General features: G+C 33.8%; 1 protein-coding gene across 1 annotated transcript in view; it reads left to right on the plus strand.

Moving 5' to 3' along the window:
* The first annotated feature begins 308 nt into the window (after nt 1-308).
* LOC129227965 (dynamin-1-like) overlaps nt 309-17,956 on the plus strand; it is a 129,755-nt gene continuing 112,107 nt past the window's right edge. The window contains exons 1-7 of the mRNA XM_054862590.1: nt 309-381; nt 3,668-3,821; nt 6,074-6,150; nt 8,489-8,635; nt 12,197-12,400; nt 15,912-16,010; nt 16,204-16,312. Coding sequence (XP_054718565.1) covers nt 309-381; nt 3,668-3,821; nt 6,074-6,150; nt 8,489-8,635; nt 12,197-12,400; nt 15,912-16,010; nt 16,204-16,312 — 863 coding nt within the window. The remainder of the gene's footprint in view (nt 382-3,667; nt 3,822-6,073; nt 6,151-8,488; nt 8,636-12,196; nt 12,401-15,911; nt 16,011-16,203; nt 16,313-17,956) is intronic.

The raw sequence follows: 17,956 nt of genomic DNA on the forward strand, positions 1-17,956 counted from the left end.
CTCAACGAAGTGGCTACTCGAAGTATCTAGTGGTAGGTGGGGGTGTAGGTAGGAGCCAATCAGGAGCCTGATTGGAGAACGTTACCGCGTTCGTATTTGTTTAATCGTACTCCCCCAGCGAGAAGTGAAATCATATTGAAGATGCGGTCGATCTAAAAAGTCAGAATTGAGTAACAGCTGATAATCCTGACGTTTCTGGCGATAATATCATAGCATTCCTAAAGTCAAGACAAAAGGAAGATTTATCCTGTAGGTGAAGAAAAAAGAAATCTGACTCCTGGTCCATCACTCTGGAAAACACATCGAAAATGGATAACTCCCCTAAAATGGACAGTTCCAGTCCTCCAGACAACGGAAAACGTGAGAGCTTGCAAATAGCAGGTAAATCTTTTCATTTCATTCTAATTGTGAAATAATGTACCTTTCAATTTTGTGTGTGTGTGACGATTTATCTTCTTCATCTTCGCGTAGAATCCAGGAATTCTAAACCGCTGGAAAAGTACCTGTCCTTTACCAAATTTTAATTGTTCAAATATTGATAATACTTACCTTTTGCATGATATATTTTACGATAATTTTATGATTAAATTTTATAACTATCTTTTGTGATTTATCTCGAAGGTTTATTCGCTTCTGCATAATGATTACGCTAATCACTCATCTTTACATTTAATTTTATTACTAAAAGTTTATCCTGATGAAACTCTTATAACTAATTTTTGTACCCGTTTTGATTACATAGTTAAAAAAAAAAAGATAGCATACAACCTAGTTTTCAAAATTTTATTTTTCTCGGTGCGAATCGTTTTAAATTTGATTTTACTTTCCCAAGCTTAAGTCACGGAAGTTAGCTTAAAGTGTGGTATTAACCTTGTTCATAATGAAATATATTTCATTTTTATCTAAAATAAGATAGGGTAAAGTCATTTTTAACAATTCATCTAACCTACCGATCAGCGGGTCAAAAGCGATTCAGAACCGCTGTTAGAGCTTTATGAACCAGATTTTTTTTTTTTTAAATTTAGGAAAAAAATAAAAGAGAAACTTCATTTGTTGCTTTACTGCACGCATGAGAAACACTCTCGTTGTTTTTCTTTTAGTTTTTCTTTATTATTTTCTTCTTTTCTCTTCTCTTTTTCTTTTTTCTCCTTTTTTCTTTTCTGCGTTGAATTAAAAATTTGGATTTAAACTCCTTATTTCAGCGAATTTATTTTTCATTCAGCAATTTTTTTCATGGAATTTGAAAGTCCTGTCGGTTCATCAATGACAAAAAAAAAACTAGCTAACAGTGAATACCGCTAGAGAGCCGTCATTTTTTTTGATCAGGATGGCGGATATTGCCTCCTCTCGACTTTTAGAAAAATGAAATTTATTCATACACGTGTTTTTGTATTCTGTTGTTTTGTTCATTTCATAACTTGTATTCAGTTGTATTGTTTTCTGTTTGATATTGATTAATAAGTATGATGCATTGTTTACTTTTTATTTAAAACATAGTTTTATTTCAAAAGTTACGCTTTGTCCGCTGCTTGATATTGATTAATTGAAAATAATCATAAATTGGCAGCAGAAGCTCATTTGCTCCGCCGCAAGGCTGTGAGTGTAGCGTGAGGAAATGCCGAGTGGAAATTAAATCATAGCATTTTTTTTTTAATTTTTTTTTTTGAAATATGATTTCAGAAGTTTTTTTGTGTCGGTAATAGCAACAGTAATTTTCGCACCATTCTATCCAATTTCAGAAAAGAAAACAAAATGAAGGAGAATAGAAGAAAGAATGTAGGTACACAAACTTAAAACAGTGAGGAGAAATGAAGTAAAACCAGAAGTAAATGAAAACAATTACCAATTTCTGGTAATGTAATTGTGCCGAATCGTTCATTTTTATGCCAAAGGTCGACAACCAAAGGCCCTCAGGCTGCATACGGCCCACATTGAATGTTTATCTGGTCCGCTGACTAGAAAAGGGAAAAATGTTCAATAAAAATAAAACAATGCTTTGATTTCTTTTTATTTAGCAAATGTGTCTCATTTCAGTCTTGTAATAAAGTTAGTAAAATATTATATTTTACGCAAGTACTTGATTCGAAATGCCAGTTGAGATAACTGAACAGCTCGCTTTTATTAATCCTTATTTTACTTACTTTATGAAACTGAACTTCCAAAAAATTGCAGACATGTGTTTTGGGTTGAGATAAGCCTTTTTGCTTTTCTTTATCCGTAGACTCACTTTTTATGCAACGAAAAAGAGGTTCCTTGTAACTCAGCAACACGTGTCGGATTTTTTTTTTAAATTTTCTTCTTCATTAAACTTTGTTTACCATTTTTTGCTTTAGCACAAAGGTGGTGTTTTTATTTCTTAATTTAGTTTCTATTTTGAAAAATAATGTTCTTTATTCATTTTTTTGATGCGCGATGATTAAGCCAGTAATAAAGAGAGTCATTTGTTATGTTTATCATTTATTTTGTATTTATCATTTGTAAGTTTCAATAAAAATGTATTGTTTTGTTTCTGAACTCGGCTGCTATTTTATGAAATGACGTTATTTATTTCATTTTTAATACGCGATAAGTAAGTCATTTTTAAAGAGTGAAATATGTTATGTTTACCATTAATTTTGTGTTTAGCATTTACAAGTTTCGATAAAAATATATTGTTTTATTTCTTAATTCGGTTGTTATTTTATCAAATGATGTTACTAATTTCATTTTTAGAGCGTGATAATTAAGTCATTAATAAAGAGAGTTATTTGTTATGTTTACTATTAATTTCGTGTATAACATTTACAAGTTTCGACAAAGAATGCATTGTTTTATTGCTTAATTCGGTTGCTATTTTATGAAATGATGCTTGTTATTTAATTTTTTATACGCGATAATTAAGGCATTAAGAGTAGGCTTGCCAGATTTTTGAAATGCTCAACCGGGACACCGGAAGAATGTCCCCCACCCCTTCTCCCCAGTGTTGCTAATATTCAAAGGGGTACATGCCCCTGCCTGATTTTGGGAATTTTTTATATGGCAGTTTATTTGAGATGTAAATATTTGCGATTTATTTCAGTTAGAAAAAACACGTTGAATGCGGAGTAAAAAATTGCAAACATTTAGATATACTTTTTATTTTATAGGACGTTTTTAGACAGTCTTTTTTGGTTCCAATCTTGTTGTAAAAATCTCACAAGCTAATCTGGTATTAATTTTACAAGTCAATGTTGTAAATGATAAAGTAATTATCCTAAATAATCCTTCACAATTAATGATTTTTAGACCTTTTTGGTCATTTGTAATCAAATTTGTCATTTTCCGGGACGTGAAGTAAACCGGCCGGGACACCGGGATTTTGTTTGAAAACCGGTACTGTCCCGATCAAACCGGGACGTCTGGCAAGCCTAATTAAGAGAAAATTATTGTTTTGTTTACCATTGACGTTGTTTTTATCATTTAGTTTTCATCACAAATATTATGTTTCTATTTCGTAACTTAGTTGCTATTTTGTGAAATAATGTTAGTTATTTCCTTCTAAATACGCGATAAGTAAACAATGAATGAAGATAGACGTTTGTTATGCTATTTATGAATTTGAATGATATCCCCATCCAGCCCAGATCTTCTCTTTTTATCAATGTGTCGAGAAATTTTACACAAGTTATGTAATTCTTTGAAATTTTAGGCAAGCAGCCGCTTGATCTAATAGACGTGGTCAATGATTTACAAAACAAACTAGCTTTAGGTGGCCATACCTTGGATATAGCACTCCCGCAAATTGTTGTTGTTGGCTGTCAGAGTGCAGGAAAAAGCAGCGTTTTAGAGAGCTTCGTTGGAAGGTATTATATTTTATTTTTACCTTTCTTGACTTTAATTTACACTGTGATTTTTTCACCTGTTCAATGCAAAATAGAAATATTCTTTAATTTTCTGAAGAACATTTCGAAATCTTCTCTAATTAATTTTTATTACAAGAATTGCAACAAAATTGATATTTCTTCGAAATTCATATAATCGGTGAAGTAATTGAAAAAAAAAAGTTTGGGAGAACGCACCCAAACAAAACCAATTTACTATACATTTGCATCTTTACAATAATAGTAATAATTAAAAAAAAAAAAAAAAGAAAAGAAAAAAGAAAAAGCAACTATTTTCAGGAACGGTTTTTTCTTGCGTTCCACCTCTCCTCCCCCTAAACTGCACCCCTGCACCGCTTCATATCATTGGTGAGTTAGGTTGTTATTTTTTTCTTATTTGCTGCTTTTCCTAAATAAATAGCACTTTTCTTAAATTTATACATAAAAAAAAGTATTCGCAATTTTTTAAGGTAATTTTAAAGCGCTTTTCCTGAAAAAATTTCATAAAACTGAAAATACTACCAATATTTTTGAAATTATTTTTTTATTGTAGTTACAATTTTTTATTTATTATAAAAAGCTTCATTTTTTTTGCTACTAATATGAAAAATAAACTTAATACGTACGTATAAAATAAAAAAATAAAAGCAAAATTTCGAATTTGTTGTAAAGAAAAAAGAGAAAAAATATCAGAGTTGAGATCTATGTATTTTCATTTGAGAATGACTTGTATGCTGAACTCAATAAAATCTTTAAGAAAAAAATTTTTTAGACAAATATACGTCTTACGTTAAAACGTCTTCTTTTTTGAAAAAAAAAAAAAAAAAAAGGATACCTCAAAGAATTAATAAAGTCACTTTCTGAAATATAACTTAAATTCTCAAAAGAAAAAGGACCTTGGAAAAATTCCTCGGGCTGAAGGAAGCTTATTTAGTGTAGTTTCGCTTTCACCTGCTTGATTTTCGTTTTTCTTTGATAACGAACTCCGTCCTTATGTTACGATACGTAACACAAACATTGCAAGGATATCACTGTCCCCACGAATCACAACGGCCGCAGTCACATAGTGACAGGGTTGAGACGACTCTCTGTGACACATCTGTGACATATTTCACTTGACAAAAGCATAGCCCTTTTTTGATGGTTTCCCAGATTTGAATCCTTCATCAATTAGTTGTGATGTGCACTTAAGAATATAAAGTTTTATAAGAATTTTAAAAAGCATTTCTATTATCTTAACTTACTTTGCATTTGAAATTTCATTCCTCAACTGACGAACCTCGCTTACGTGAGTTTACGCACTAAACGTGTAACCGCTGCTTCTTAAGAGGAGTCTTTTTCACACTTTCCCTACTTCCTTGCATTATGGTTTTGTTAAGAAGAGTACGTATATGCGAGGTGCAAGAGGGATGAAGTTGAAAAAATGATTTCTCTCACCAAAGCTGCTTAAACTGAAATATAAATTCATTCATTCACCGTTAGCTCAGTCATTTCCAGCCAAGGACTGCAGTTTCGTCCTTATCACACTCATCAGCCCGGCATAGGAGTGACTGAAGCCAAGCCATGCAATAGCTAACAGGCCTGGAGGGAACCCCCCATTTACCTGGAGTCATGGAGAAAATGGAGCAGGAGAAAGCGCCGAAGCACACCTATAAGAAAAGAAAAAGGGGGGGGGGAGGAGTAAGCTTATGGCCTCGCTAGGGCTGCGAGGCCGCTTATGAGGGTATCTATTTGTTGCTGTTGGGCTTGGAGCTGGGAGAGGACCTGGCTGGAGTCTGGGGCAGTGAGCTGTTGCAGGGAAACTGGTCTGAAATGGAGGTGGAAAACATCTTAGGGAAGCCAAGATTGCCAAACAAACTGGTAGCTAATATAGAATTTACACTGACCAGACGAGTGACCGAAGCAATGGTTCGGTTCAACTCGAATATTGAAGGCAAGGCATGTATATTCAATTAAGTTACCGCCAGGGCTAAGCTGCTTCTGCTGCTAAATGACTTTTACAAAAACTTATTCGCGATTTTTTATTTCTGAATATGAGCAACAAATCTAAAAATGTTGAAAATAAAACTTATTTGTGAATTTGCGTGCTTGTGTGAGTGTGGCTCGAGTACAAAAAAATCGCTAAGGCCAAAATGCATGAAAATTAGCGTACAAATGTAGTTTTTTTTTTTTTTTTTTTTTGAAGATGTGCATCGAATTGCCTGACTCTTGATAAATAATTGATAATTTTTCAGAGAATTCCTCCCACGTGGGAGTGACGTAGTGACAAGAAGACCAACAGTTGTACAACTTCACCCATCAACCGGAGAAGGTAAGACTTTTCTTTTCTTTTTTTTTTCTTTAATGCATTAAAAAAATTTAAAATTAAAAATAATTAAATTAATTAAAAAATTTAAAAAGAATATATATTGTTGATGGCTTTTTCACGACTTGCAGCATATTCACCGCAGTTTCCTATGGCGTAAATTTTGATTAATCGTGCCACAAAGAGCGAATTTTTTTTTTACTATTTAAGGTATTTTTTGAACCGTTCAAAATGTTTTAATCTTAAAGATAACACACACACGCGCACACACACAAAAAAGGCACGGAAAAAAGTGCAGATTCTGAATATGTTCTGAATTTTTAGTTTCAAGAATTAGAAAAAACTTTTTTTTATAAAAATCGAAATACCATACGCAAGTCAGAAATAAAAATAGGTGAATTAAAGGAAATTAATTCAAGGGGCAAATGTTATTATTAAGACGACGGAGTAGTAGGGAAAATAACCAACTCTCAACTCCGACTCCGACCCCTTATCCCCAAAACAAGTCTAACTACGACTTCTACTCTGCAGTCCTGGTTTTTACTTTGAAACAATGTTCGGTGCAATGATTTGCTTGTCTTTTCTTTCTAAAGTTTTAATGTCTTCACACAAAAGGAAATTCAGAGTCTATTATGTTTTAACAGAAAGAGCTGTGCAGACGATTTTTTATTCTTTTTTTGATGATGAAACTTATTTATTGCAGTGGACATTTTATTATTTTTCGTTTTTTTTTTATCATTACTTTTTAGCAATAGTGAAAAATCGGGGGATTTTATCTTTTTACCAGAAAGGAAGAGCTTAACAAACGATTTTTTCTTTTCTTTCTTTCTTTCTTTCTTTTTTTTTTTTTTTTTTTTTTTTTTGATGTACGGTAACGGCACCAGTAACAGACATGCTGAAGACATCGTTCTCATGTTATCTCAATTTTCTGAGTATTTTAGACTTTTTAAACTATTTTTCTCTCATGCAACACCATCTCATCTAACGTTTGGCTGTTTATGGATCCTCTGAATGAGTTCTTCTATTTTTATTTGCTCAATTTCGAACAGAGATCCGACGCCAGTAACAGACACCGAAAAATCTGATGATACCCAGTAACAGATAGGATGAGGAAAATATGAGTAATGGACAAAATTTCCCTTTTCTCTTTAAAACGTGCAAAAGTTATTTATATTTAGAACTAAAGCCTTATTAAATTCAAATGAACATGAAACACCAGCTGACCTCGTGGTGGCTGTGCATAACCTTCAACTACTGCCTTGTATATATAAATACCAACAGGCTCATAAAATTCACTCTGATAACACTAGATGGTTGCACCGTATTCATGGTCCACTGCAGCACCAGTTTTACCCGCCAAAAATTCTTATTATTGAAATCCAAACTTACGACTGTGTTACTGGACCCTTGTCTATTGTTGTTATTGTTATTATTATTATTATCATTATTATCCTTATCATCATTATTATTATAATTATCATTACTATCATTATTATTATCATTATCAGTATTATTATTATTATTATCATTATCATTATTATTATCATCATTATCATCATCATCATCAGCAGCGTCATTATTATTATTATTGTTATTATTATTATTAAATATTATTATTATTATTATTATTATTATTATTATTATTATTAGAAAGCAATCGAAGAATATATTAATTGCATAGTTTAAAAAATGCTGCTACTTTATTTGTTCGTTTATTTTTTTTTAAACGTATCGATTTTTTCAGACAAGCGAAGAATATTTTGTTTCTAGAAATCAGCTAAAAATGATAAAAAGGCATCTTTGACAAAAATTTGCAGTCTTAGCTAATTTAGTGAGTAGTAGGCTCGTTTAGTTCCGGAATGAATTTTTTCTTCAGAATAGCAAAAGAAGCTACTATATAGCTATTTTCAGAGACATTTTAATTTATGGTGTCCCCCGCCCTCACACGCAAACTAAAAATATGTTTTGTATTTTTGTAATTTTTTTTCGGCTCTGTTTTTATTTTTGTGTTTTGACGAAACTTTCCCCAGACTCATATGTAACCGTTTCCCCTCAATATTGTGCTATATTTTCGTTGAAATTTGATAGATTCAAATAATGTAATTTAAGGGGAGTATCCCATTTGTGAAAAGTATTCAGAATTTAAGTTTTTATACTTTTTATTTACTACTAAGTCCACTTTGGGCATCACTTCTAGGATAGGTGTGTCCTGGGGATAACGGTCTTCCAACCTCCTTTCCCCCTCCGTTGTGACGCTACAGGCTATATTATTGTGTTACTATTTATTCTAAGGGGGGTTTTCCTATTTCATTGTCAAAACTCAACATGTTTCTGATTTTTTTAGAGTATGGCATATTTTTGCACAAAGAAAAGGAAAAGTTTACAGATTTTGCAAAAATTAAAAAGGAGATTTTAGATGAAACAAATCGCAAACCCGGACCAATTGGATTTTCTCCCGATCCAATATCTCTCAAGATATTTTCTCCCAAGGGTGAGTTAAAATTTTTATTTTGCATTGATATTGTGAGTAGTTACTTTAAAAATTAACTTCTGAATTTCAAGTAACATTGAATCTGCTTTTCAGTGCTGGGAAATGTAGTGGACAAAATTATCAGCTAAACATTTTTTATTTGCTTATCTGTGATAGAAAATCATTCTAATTGTTCCAACTTGTATACTGTTTCCGGTTGGTCAAGTCCATTCTTCTAAAAAAAATCCGAAACGATCCTGGAAAACAAATGGGCAGTTAATGTTCCTAATTTCTTCCAGGAACACATCTGCCGAAAACCAGGAGAAGGTGTCTGCGAAAAGTTACTAACTTTTACTGAAATTAACCTGCAATCTTTTTGAAAAAGTAAGAAACCTACCTAATCAAAACCAGTCATGTTTCTGTTATAACTCAGGAACCTCTATTGAATACTTATATACGTTAAATGTAATAGCTTGGAGCGCTCCTAAAGCAAAAATAGCCGAAGCCAAGACGGAATAGGGAAGTTGTAACCTATTAAATGTTCATATTTTGACTATTGGATATTGTTAATTACCCTCAAAACTAAAAAATTCACCATCGCCGAATTTTAAAACACCATGATTGATTTTTAATAAATTTTTAAAAATCCACGCGCAAAAGTGCGCTCTTCTGAAACATCATGAGCTTACGTCACAGGGCACTAATGGGCAGCCTTCCGCCGAAGATCCCTTGTTTTCGCTACGGACATTTTGAGCGCGCTGATATTTTTATTTTTTTAAAAATTCAATAATCTTTTTGAACACGCTATGGAGGCCGGATTCGTTAAAAAGCACAATCTAATAATCTTCCTCAAGTAACATCAATGATGGTATTCGAAAATTTTCAAGAGGATGAGAGGTTTAATGTCCCAGAAACGCGAGGAGTTAAATGCGAAGAGGTAAGCCTTACGTTTCGTCTTCGAAGTCAACTGAACGTCCTTCGGCTTCTCCCGCGGCGGAAGAGCACATGACGTCACTTCCTGTGCCATTTGACGTCACAATTCCTTGAACTTTAAAAATTAATTAAAAAAAAAAAAAACTGCTTATCGTATGGCAAAAATTTTTTCACCTATGATGTTCATACATGTTACTTTATCATATAAAAAAAAAAAAAAAAAAAAAATTGAAAAATGGAAAACTTCCCTATGGTAAGCACTTTCTTCAAAGCTACAACATTCGGTGACTGCATTTACGCCTCCGGTTTGAGCTTAGACAAAGTGACTGAAAGCAAAACACTTTAAAAAAAATAATTTGTATGCTGACATTTTGAATTCAAATTATGTTTTTCGCAATCACGAGTGTGTGTATGTAGGCGTGTGTGTTTGTGTGTGGAGGTATGTGTGTTTGTGTGTAGAGGGTATGTGTATGTGTGTTTGTGTCTGTGTGCTGGCATAAGTGTGTGGGTAGTTGTGTATATGAATGTGCGTGTGTGTATGGGGGGGAGTTATGTGTATGTGTGTGTAGGCATATGTGTCTGTGTCTGTGTGCATGCATGAATGTGTGGGTAGTTGTGTGTATGTGTTTGTGTATGTGTGTGTAGGTGTATGTGTGTGCATGTGTTTGTGTGTGCATGTGTTAGTGTGTGTGTGTGTTTGTGTGTGTGCGTGCAGGGGGTATGTGTATGTGTGTAGGCATGTGTGTTTGTGTCTGTGTGCTGGCATAAGTGTGTGGGTAGTTGTGTATATGAATGTGTGTGTGTGGGGGGGTATGTGTATGTGTGTGTAGGCATATGTGTTTATGTCTGTGTGCAGGTATGAATGTGTGGGTAGTTGTGTGTTTGTGTATGTGTGTGTAGGTGTATGTGTGTATGTGTTTGTGTGTGTGTGTGTGCGCGCGCGTGTGTGCGTACGTATAGTTGTAGTAGTGTAGTTGTAGTGTGTAGTTGTGTATGTTGCTGTGTATATATGCGTGTAGTTGTGTATGTATGCGCGTGTGTGTAGGACATGGATGCAACCTGGAGACGGCTTTCGCTATAGGAGCAGCATCGTGAGGACCCGGTCGACGGTGATGGTGCGGAGGGTGGCGGTGGGAAAATAAAATCAAAGGACATCAAAACAGTCAAATGAGAACAATAAGCAATCGTGATTGCTCAATAAAGAAGTCTAGTATATTTTTACACCAAGGGCGGATACAAGGGAAGGGCGATGGAGGAGATCCCCTCCCTTGAGGGAATCTGCACCGGCAATTTTTCTGAATTCAAGTCCTAAAATGGTGTCGGCCCTTGTTGATGATGTAAAGAAATAGAATAGGGTTCGAATCTCCCCCTCTAGAAACTTTTCGGAATTTAAATTTCATAAAGGCAATTTTAGACGATCTTTGGCGATGTTAGGAGAAGAAGTTTGGCTGCCTATCCTCGATTATTTTACAAAATGTAAGTCATAAATACGCGATTTCAGACACCTCGTGTAATGTCAGGGGAAAGAACGGGTTCAGTGACTATCCTCTGATAATTTTTCGAAACCGAAGTTTCAAAAAAGGACAATGTTTGACGACCTTTAATGATGTCGGAGAGGGGGGGGGGATGTTGAACATCATTGACTATATCTTTAAAATTAAGTTGTTTTAGGTGAAAATCATGTGGTAACTCGCCCCTCCCCGCAAGCATTTATAAATCAGATACGCAATACGACGTTAGTTCAAAAATCAACCGCCTCCTCCTTGGAAACTTTCTGGATCCGTCCTTGTTTTACACTGTTAGCTAAAAACTGTTTCGCACCACAGTGTAAAATCGGCATTCATGAAACTTACTGCTACTCAGGAAACTTTTTCGAACGTTATCCAGAACGAATGAGTAACATTTCGGATTGTTTTTACAATGTAGTCGTCAATTGTTGCACAAAACACTTGCAAAGACTCCAAATATGATAGATCCTTGCTGCATTGCCTCTGTAGAACATGAACAATACTTCCATATAATGCAATTAATTTTGATAATTTCCGTAAACAATATTTGAATTACATGTTTTGGCTCAGTAACGGAGGTCTCTTATGACATATCCTTTAAAGCCCCTTTACAAAACTTTCGGTCGTAAAAGCGATTTTTTCACAAAATATTCGTAGCTCAAAAGCTTTCCTTCCAGAATTAATCATAAAATTCTTCGGTAACATTGTTTCGTTCATTAGATTTAAGCTGAATAATTAAAAATAAAGGGAGACAAAAAAGAAAGAAAAAGCGGAGAGAAAAAGATAAACTTCATAAAAACGTTTTATTTTTCACAAAAGGATTTTTTTCTTTTGTATTCTTCTCTAAGTTCAGATCCAAAAATAAAAACCCGGAGCGACCCCGACGTGTGATACTGGAGTGTAGATTGCTGAATTTCTACTACAGTACCACCAAAAATGAGCAACGAAACTTTGACCGCTAATTTAGGGCCAACACTTTCAAACATTTCATCATGATGGCATGACCTGAAGAATGTGCCATTACACGCTAAAGACTCAACAATAAAGTTGCATTTCATCATATTTTCAAACAGAATTTTTGTAGCATATTTTGCTTATTGTAACCATTTAAACAAAAATATATAGACTTCTTTTGTTACAGTATTGAAATTGACTGTGGTTGATTTACCTGGTCTGATTAGAAATGCTGTGACAGGTCAGCCAGAAGACAGCATGCAAATAGTTCGAGAAATGGTACTGAGCTACATCAGGCAACCTCAAACTCTTATTCTGGCAGTGTCACCTGCCAATCAAGATATAGCCAATTCTGATGCTCTTAACATTGCGAGAATTGCTGATCCTGACAGTAAGTAAATTCTCTTAAGTTATGTTAAATTATTACTTCTTCTCTTTTCATTTTTTTAAAGTATAATTATGTAGTGAAACTCCGTTACAACAAACTTCAAAGACCCTCGAATTTTATCCGCTGTAACTGGAATTTTGTTGTAGACGAGTTCAAGCAATATAAGGGCAATTAATTCGGGACTGAATATTTATTTCGTTGAAATGGATGTTTCGTTGTATTGGTATTTGTTGCGACGAAATTTCATTGCATTTAAAACTATATTATCTGAAAAACTGGAATTAAAAGTAAATGACCTGATTCTCTTTTCATGAAACGAGTGCAGTACATTAATGAAATGTAAGGTTTGTTAATTCATATACTTCTATTGCATTGAAAAAGATAATCCTTGTAGCACGTGTATGCAACTTTGCGAAATTTTTGTTTTACTACCTTTGTATTTACAATTTAGCATTTATAACTTGAGAATAAAAGTGTTGCTTGATTTTTAAAATTTAGTTGGTATTTTGTGAAATGATGTGATTTCCACCATTTTTTATGTGGAATAAATAAATATTTACTAAACAGGGACATTTGTAAAGCTATTTATTTATTTAAAAGAAATTGATCTTTCACTATGGCCCATCAAAATCTCTTTTCTTTTATTATCAGTGTGGCCGCTCTTGATCAAAGTATGCAGATTCCTGCACAAAACTTCTTCACCAAAACAATACTAAATCAACAGACTGCACTTAATTTTTGTGTGTGCATTTTTTTTTTTTTTTTTTTTTTTAACACCTGACAAAAAATAAAGGGATTTCAAGTTTGACGTGTGTATCTGGAGGTCTGTCTGTGCCATCGCAGCTCCTAAACGTATGAACCGATTTTGTAAATTCTTCTTTTTGTTTTTGTTCGAAAGGTAATACTATCGAGAGTGTTCTTAGCTGGTCTTGCTGAGACTTTAATCACCAGAGATATTAACAAAAAATCGTGAAAGTTTGCATCTTTGGTAATGTAGTTAATGAAATGTTACATATTAAAAGTATTGATACAAATCTAAATAACTAATTTTTTCTGCGTATGATGAAATTTGTATAGATTTACGAGTTGAATAAAACTTTAATATTAAGCATTTTTTGCAAATTTTAAGACAACTCTAAGCTTTCATTCACACGATTGGTAACGATTTTAATGTTGGCGAATGATGAGAGAAAGCTCAATGCTTTAAAAACAATCTGTTGCCATTTTCTATAGGTTAATAAATTAAGTACTTAGAATCACATATTGTGTTGATTATACTTGTACACTGTAAATGTTTAAGATTTCCCTCTAAATCTAAAGTGGAGGGATCTGTATTTGAGCTGAAACATATACATACTAAAACTTCTGTTCTTCCAAAAATGTAGCCTTTTTACCCGACTGCGCGTGCGCGACGCAAAGGAGAGTAATGTGTTTATTAGTCTATGTATGTATGTCCGTTTCTATGTAGCGTTCTACAGGCTAAACGCCTTGGCAAATTTTGGTAATTCTTACGTCAATCGATTTGTCTTAACCTTGGGAGTGTCACTAAACACATGACAGTAATCAAAAGTACCATTTCAAAAACCGGTTGCCATTTTGTCAGTTCGGGATTAGCGCACGTTGGGTGTTGCACACTGTGTCGCACGCTACCTGCGTGTGACAAATGCAGGTAATTTTCGCTGCCTGAATTTTTTTGTTTACTAAGTCTACTAGGGTCTCAATGGCCGAGTGGTCTAACGATTGCTTCTTCCACTTGAGGCGGTGGGTCAAGACACCCTCGCTCTGGATGTACTTTCCCCTCTTTCTGATGTTAATTCTTTCTTGTGTTCTTTATATGTATTCTGTACTGTAATAAAAAATATATCATGCGTAACGAAGGCAAGACACTCAGATTATAGTCCTCATCAGAATAAACCAGTGCAATAAGCACCAAAAGAAAGAAAGTCTACTAATTCGATTTTCATCTCTAACATGTTGCAATTGTTTTTGCTTTGATTCAAGGGACTGAGTTTCGCGACGTGTACTTTCTTGACAGGCTTTTTTAGTTTTGCGAGAAAGATTTGACTGATGGGGGGACGGGGACGTTTCCGATGTCGCGTCATCATGAGTTATACAGGCTGTTTATATAGCTGTGCTGTGGTTGACTTAAGTTCGCGCATTTTTGCCGATGGTCAAGCACATGTAGCTTTAAGCCGAGTTAGATCCCTAGAGGGACTCATTATCAGTAGTTTAGACCACTGCAAGTTACTTAATAAACCTCACGATACAAGCAAACTCTCTCAATGAAATGACAAGGTTGCGAAATGTACCGTCTTATAATCATAATAACTAAGTCAGTGAAAGTTAACTAAAAAGTGTAAAATAAAAAATTATTAATTAAAAACAAAAAACCCGACTGCGTAAAAACCAAAAAAACTAAAAAGAAAAATGTATAAGTCCAGTAGTTTAGAATGTATTAAGTACTACTGAATAACTACACCGTTGAAATAGTTTTATAACCGTACACAGATAAGACAAATCATAAATTCAAAAGCAGAATAGAAGGATCAACAGTCAGAGCCCATTCAAATTTTACGGGGTTCCTTGAATTAGAAAGGAATGAGCCCCGACTGTTGATCCTTCTATTCTGCTTTTGAATTTATGAATTGTCTTATCTGTGTACGGTTATAAAACTATTTCAACGGTGTAGTTATTCAGTAGCACTTAACACATTCTAAACTACTGGGCTTATACATTTTCCTTTTTAGTTTTTTTGGTTTTTACACAGTCGGTTTTTTTTGTTTTTATTTAATATTTTTTTTTAAATATTGCATTATGTTGAATAATCTTAGCAGCAGTACTCATGCTAATTTTCCGTCAAATTATCCAGCATCTGCATATCTTTCGTTTACATACAGGGTGTCCCTCAACGACCGCATAAACTCTGCACAGCTACATTCCTCGTTGGGAGTACATATAAACTGCCCATAGAAGCGTTCCTGTACGATATATAGTTTACCAGAAAAATACGAAAAACAGAGTATGACATCACTGTCGGTGCAAGGAAAAAACACTTTATTGAACGTATCAACAACAGTCTTTGCATATCTTTCCAGACGACAATGTTTAAAACGTCATTTCACGTATTTGTTGTTATACGTAATGTACGTAAACTGCTGTTGATATGTCCAATAAAGTGTTTTTTCTTGCACCGGCAGCGACGTCATACTTTGTTTTTCGTATTTTTCTCGTAAACTATGGATCGTACAGGAACGCTTCTTTGGGCAGTTTTTATGTAACTCCCAACGATTGATCTAGCTGTCAAAGTTTATGCGGTCGTTTTGGGACAACCTGTATAAGTAACGATTTGTCTGTGGCTGCCTACGTGCGATGATCAATTCAACCTTTCTTGCCTGTCTAGTAAAACAATTATAATGAAAAAAATTTCGGCACCTTTAGGTTTTGTTATTTGTTGGAAGTACTGATGAATAAAGACTTCTAAACTGTTTCTTTTTCTAATGAAATTTACTTTTAGGAGAAAGGACTATTGGTGTATTGACAAAATTAGATTTGATGGATGAAGGGACGAATGCGAGAGAAGTGCTTGAGAACAAAAAAATTCCGTTGAAAAGAGGTTTTTATTTCTATTATATGCTAACTTCATTAACTTTCTACAATACAAAAACCACGCAGATATTGTATAATATCTACCTGAAATTTTGATTTAATTTGCTTCTGAATCCGGAAAAATATACCCAACTTATGATTGTAACTTTTAATATTTTTCACGTAATTTATACAAAACATTTAAAAAAGAATTGTTTCAGGATATGTTGGTGTTTTGAACAGAAGTCAAAAGGACATTGATGCAGGACGAGATATACAGTATATCTTAAGAAAGGAGAAAGAATTCTTTACCTCAAGAGACTGTTATAGGTAAGTAATATACATATTTCTTTGTCCTGAATTCAAAAAAAAAAAAAAAATAAATAAATAAATAAAAATAAATAAATAAATAAGCAAATAAATATAAATAAATAAATAAATAAATAAATAAATAAAGCCAAGAGAGAGGGAGAGTGCTATCATTTCTTCCTATAGCTCAAAATAACTTCCCCATACTATTAAAGCTCCGGACTTGGAATTCTGAATGGGAATTCCAGATACAACCAATGGCTACTAAAATCACGAAAAAAAAAATGGCAGCCACTGTTGTACTTTTGGTAGCCATTTTTTCTTAAGTATGCAAGCAGCGCAAAAAAAAAAAAAAAAAAAAAAAAAAAAAAAAAAAAACTATTAACTCTTTTAGTAATATCAACAACAACTTAAAAAGATTAGGATGCTCTACAAAAATAATAAACGTAATCTCATGGGATATATTTTTTAATATAAAAATATCAGCATACAACAAAAGGAAATATTTTACAAACTTTTAAATAATTCAAATGTTGGCAATTATAACTAAATGAAAGCAAATGTGAGACCTCATACAGGTTTTGGTTTATGTATTAGTCTTTCGTTTTGCCTAAAACGGTTGTTTTTTGTGGAGTTAGAATTGTGAAAGGTCGTAATCGCAAAAAGAAACTTCTTAGCAAAAAAAAAAAAAAAAAAAAATTAAAAACTAAAAATTAATTTTAATTTTGACATCTGGAATTCAAATTATGTTTTTCGCAATCACGAGTGTGTTTGTATGTAGGCGTGTGTGTTTGTGTCTGTGTGCAGGCATGAGTGTGTGTATGTGTGTGAATGTAGGAGTGTGTGTGTAGATGTGTGTATGTATGCGTGTGTGTGTAGGATATGGACGCAACCCGGAGACGGTTTTTGCTAGAGGAGCAGCATCGCGAGGACGGCCGACGGTGGTGCTGCAGAGGGAGGCGGGGGGGGGGGGAATAAAATCATAGGAATTCAAAACTGTCAAGTGAGAACAATAAGCAATGTGATTGCTCAAAAAAAGAAGAAAAGAAAGAGGATTATTGTAAAATGTGAGTAGTTTTAAAAAGGTCGGGAATCGTTTATTTTGTTACTAAGATAAAATAAAAATATTAGGCCTGAAATGATTAACTATTAAAAAATCTAGATAATGCTTACTGGAGACTCAAGAGAAAGGCTCAAATAAGATTGAAGGCCTGTTGTAATAGCTTGATATTATTTTTAACAAAAAAGAAACACGTGCTCGCCACTTTTGGTAACTCATACTTGATGTTTTGGAAGCCATTTTCAATTAAATAGTCTCCCGTTGGCGACTGGCGACCGCTTAGCTAGAGCTTTATTCAAGTAGAGCATAAACTTTGCTAGATAATTTCAGAAGGAGTGAAGAGAAGTATTAATTCAAACATTTACAAGAACAAATAATCAATAAATTAAGAAGATGACTGCGAGCACTATATTTTTTTCCAAAAAGTATTTGAACGCTATGCGTAACATTCATCTATCTTACGTTCATGGAGGTTATGACCGCTACTTGAAGCCGCTCCTTCCTCCTTAGCTACGCCACTGCTATAAACAACAATCTGGACAAAGAACTGCATAAATGCTTAACGAAAGAATTACTTGACTTGCCTTTTGACACTGCTTAAAATA

This window comes from Uloborus diversus, chromosome 8, assembly GCF_026930045.1.
Source record: "Uloborus diversus isolate 005 chromosome 8, Udiv.v.3.1, whole genome shotgun sequence".
Classification (NCBI taxonomy): Eukaryota; Metazoa; Arthropoda; class Arachnida; order Araneae; family Uloboridae; genus Uloborus; species Uloborus diversus.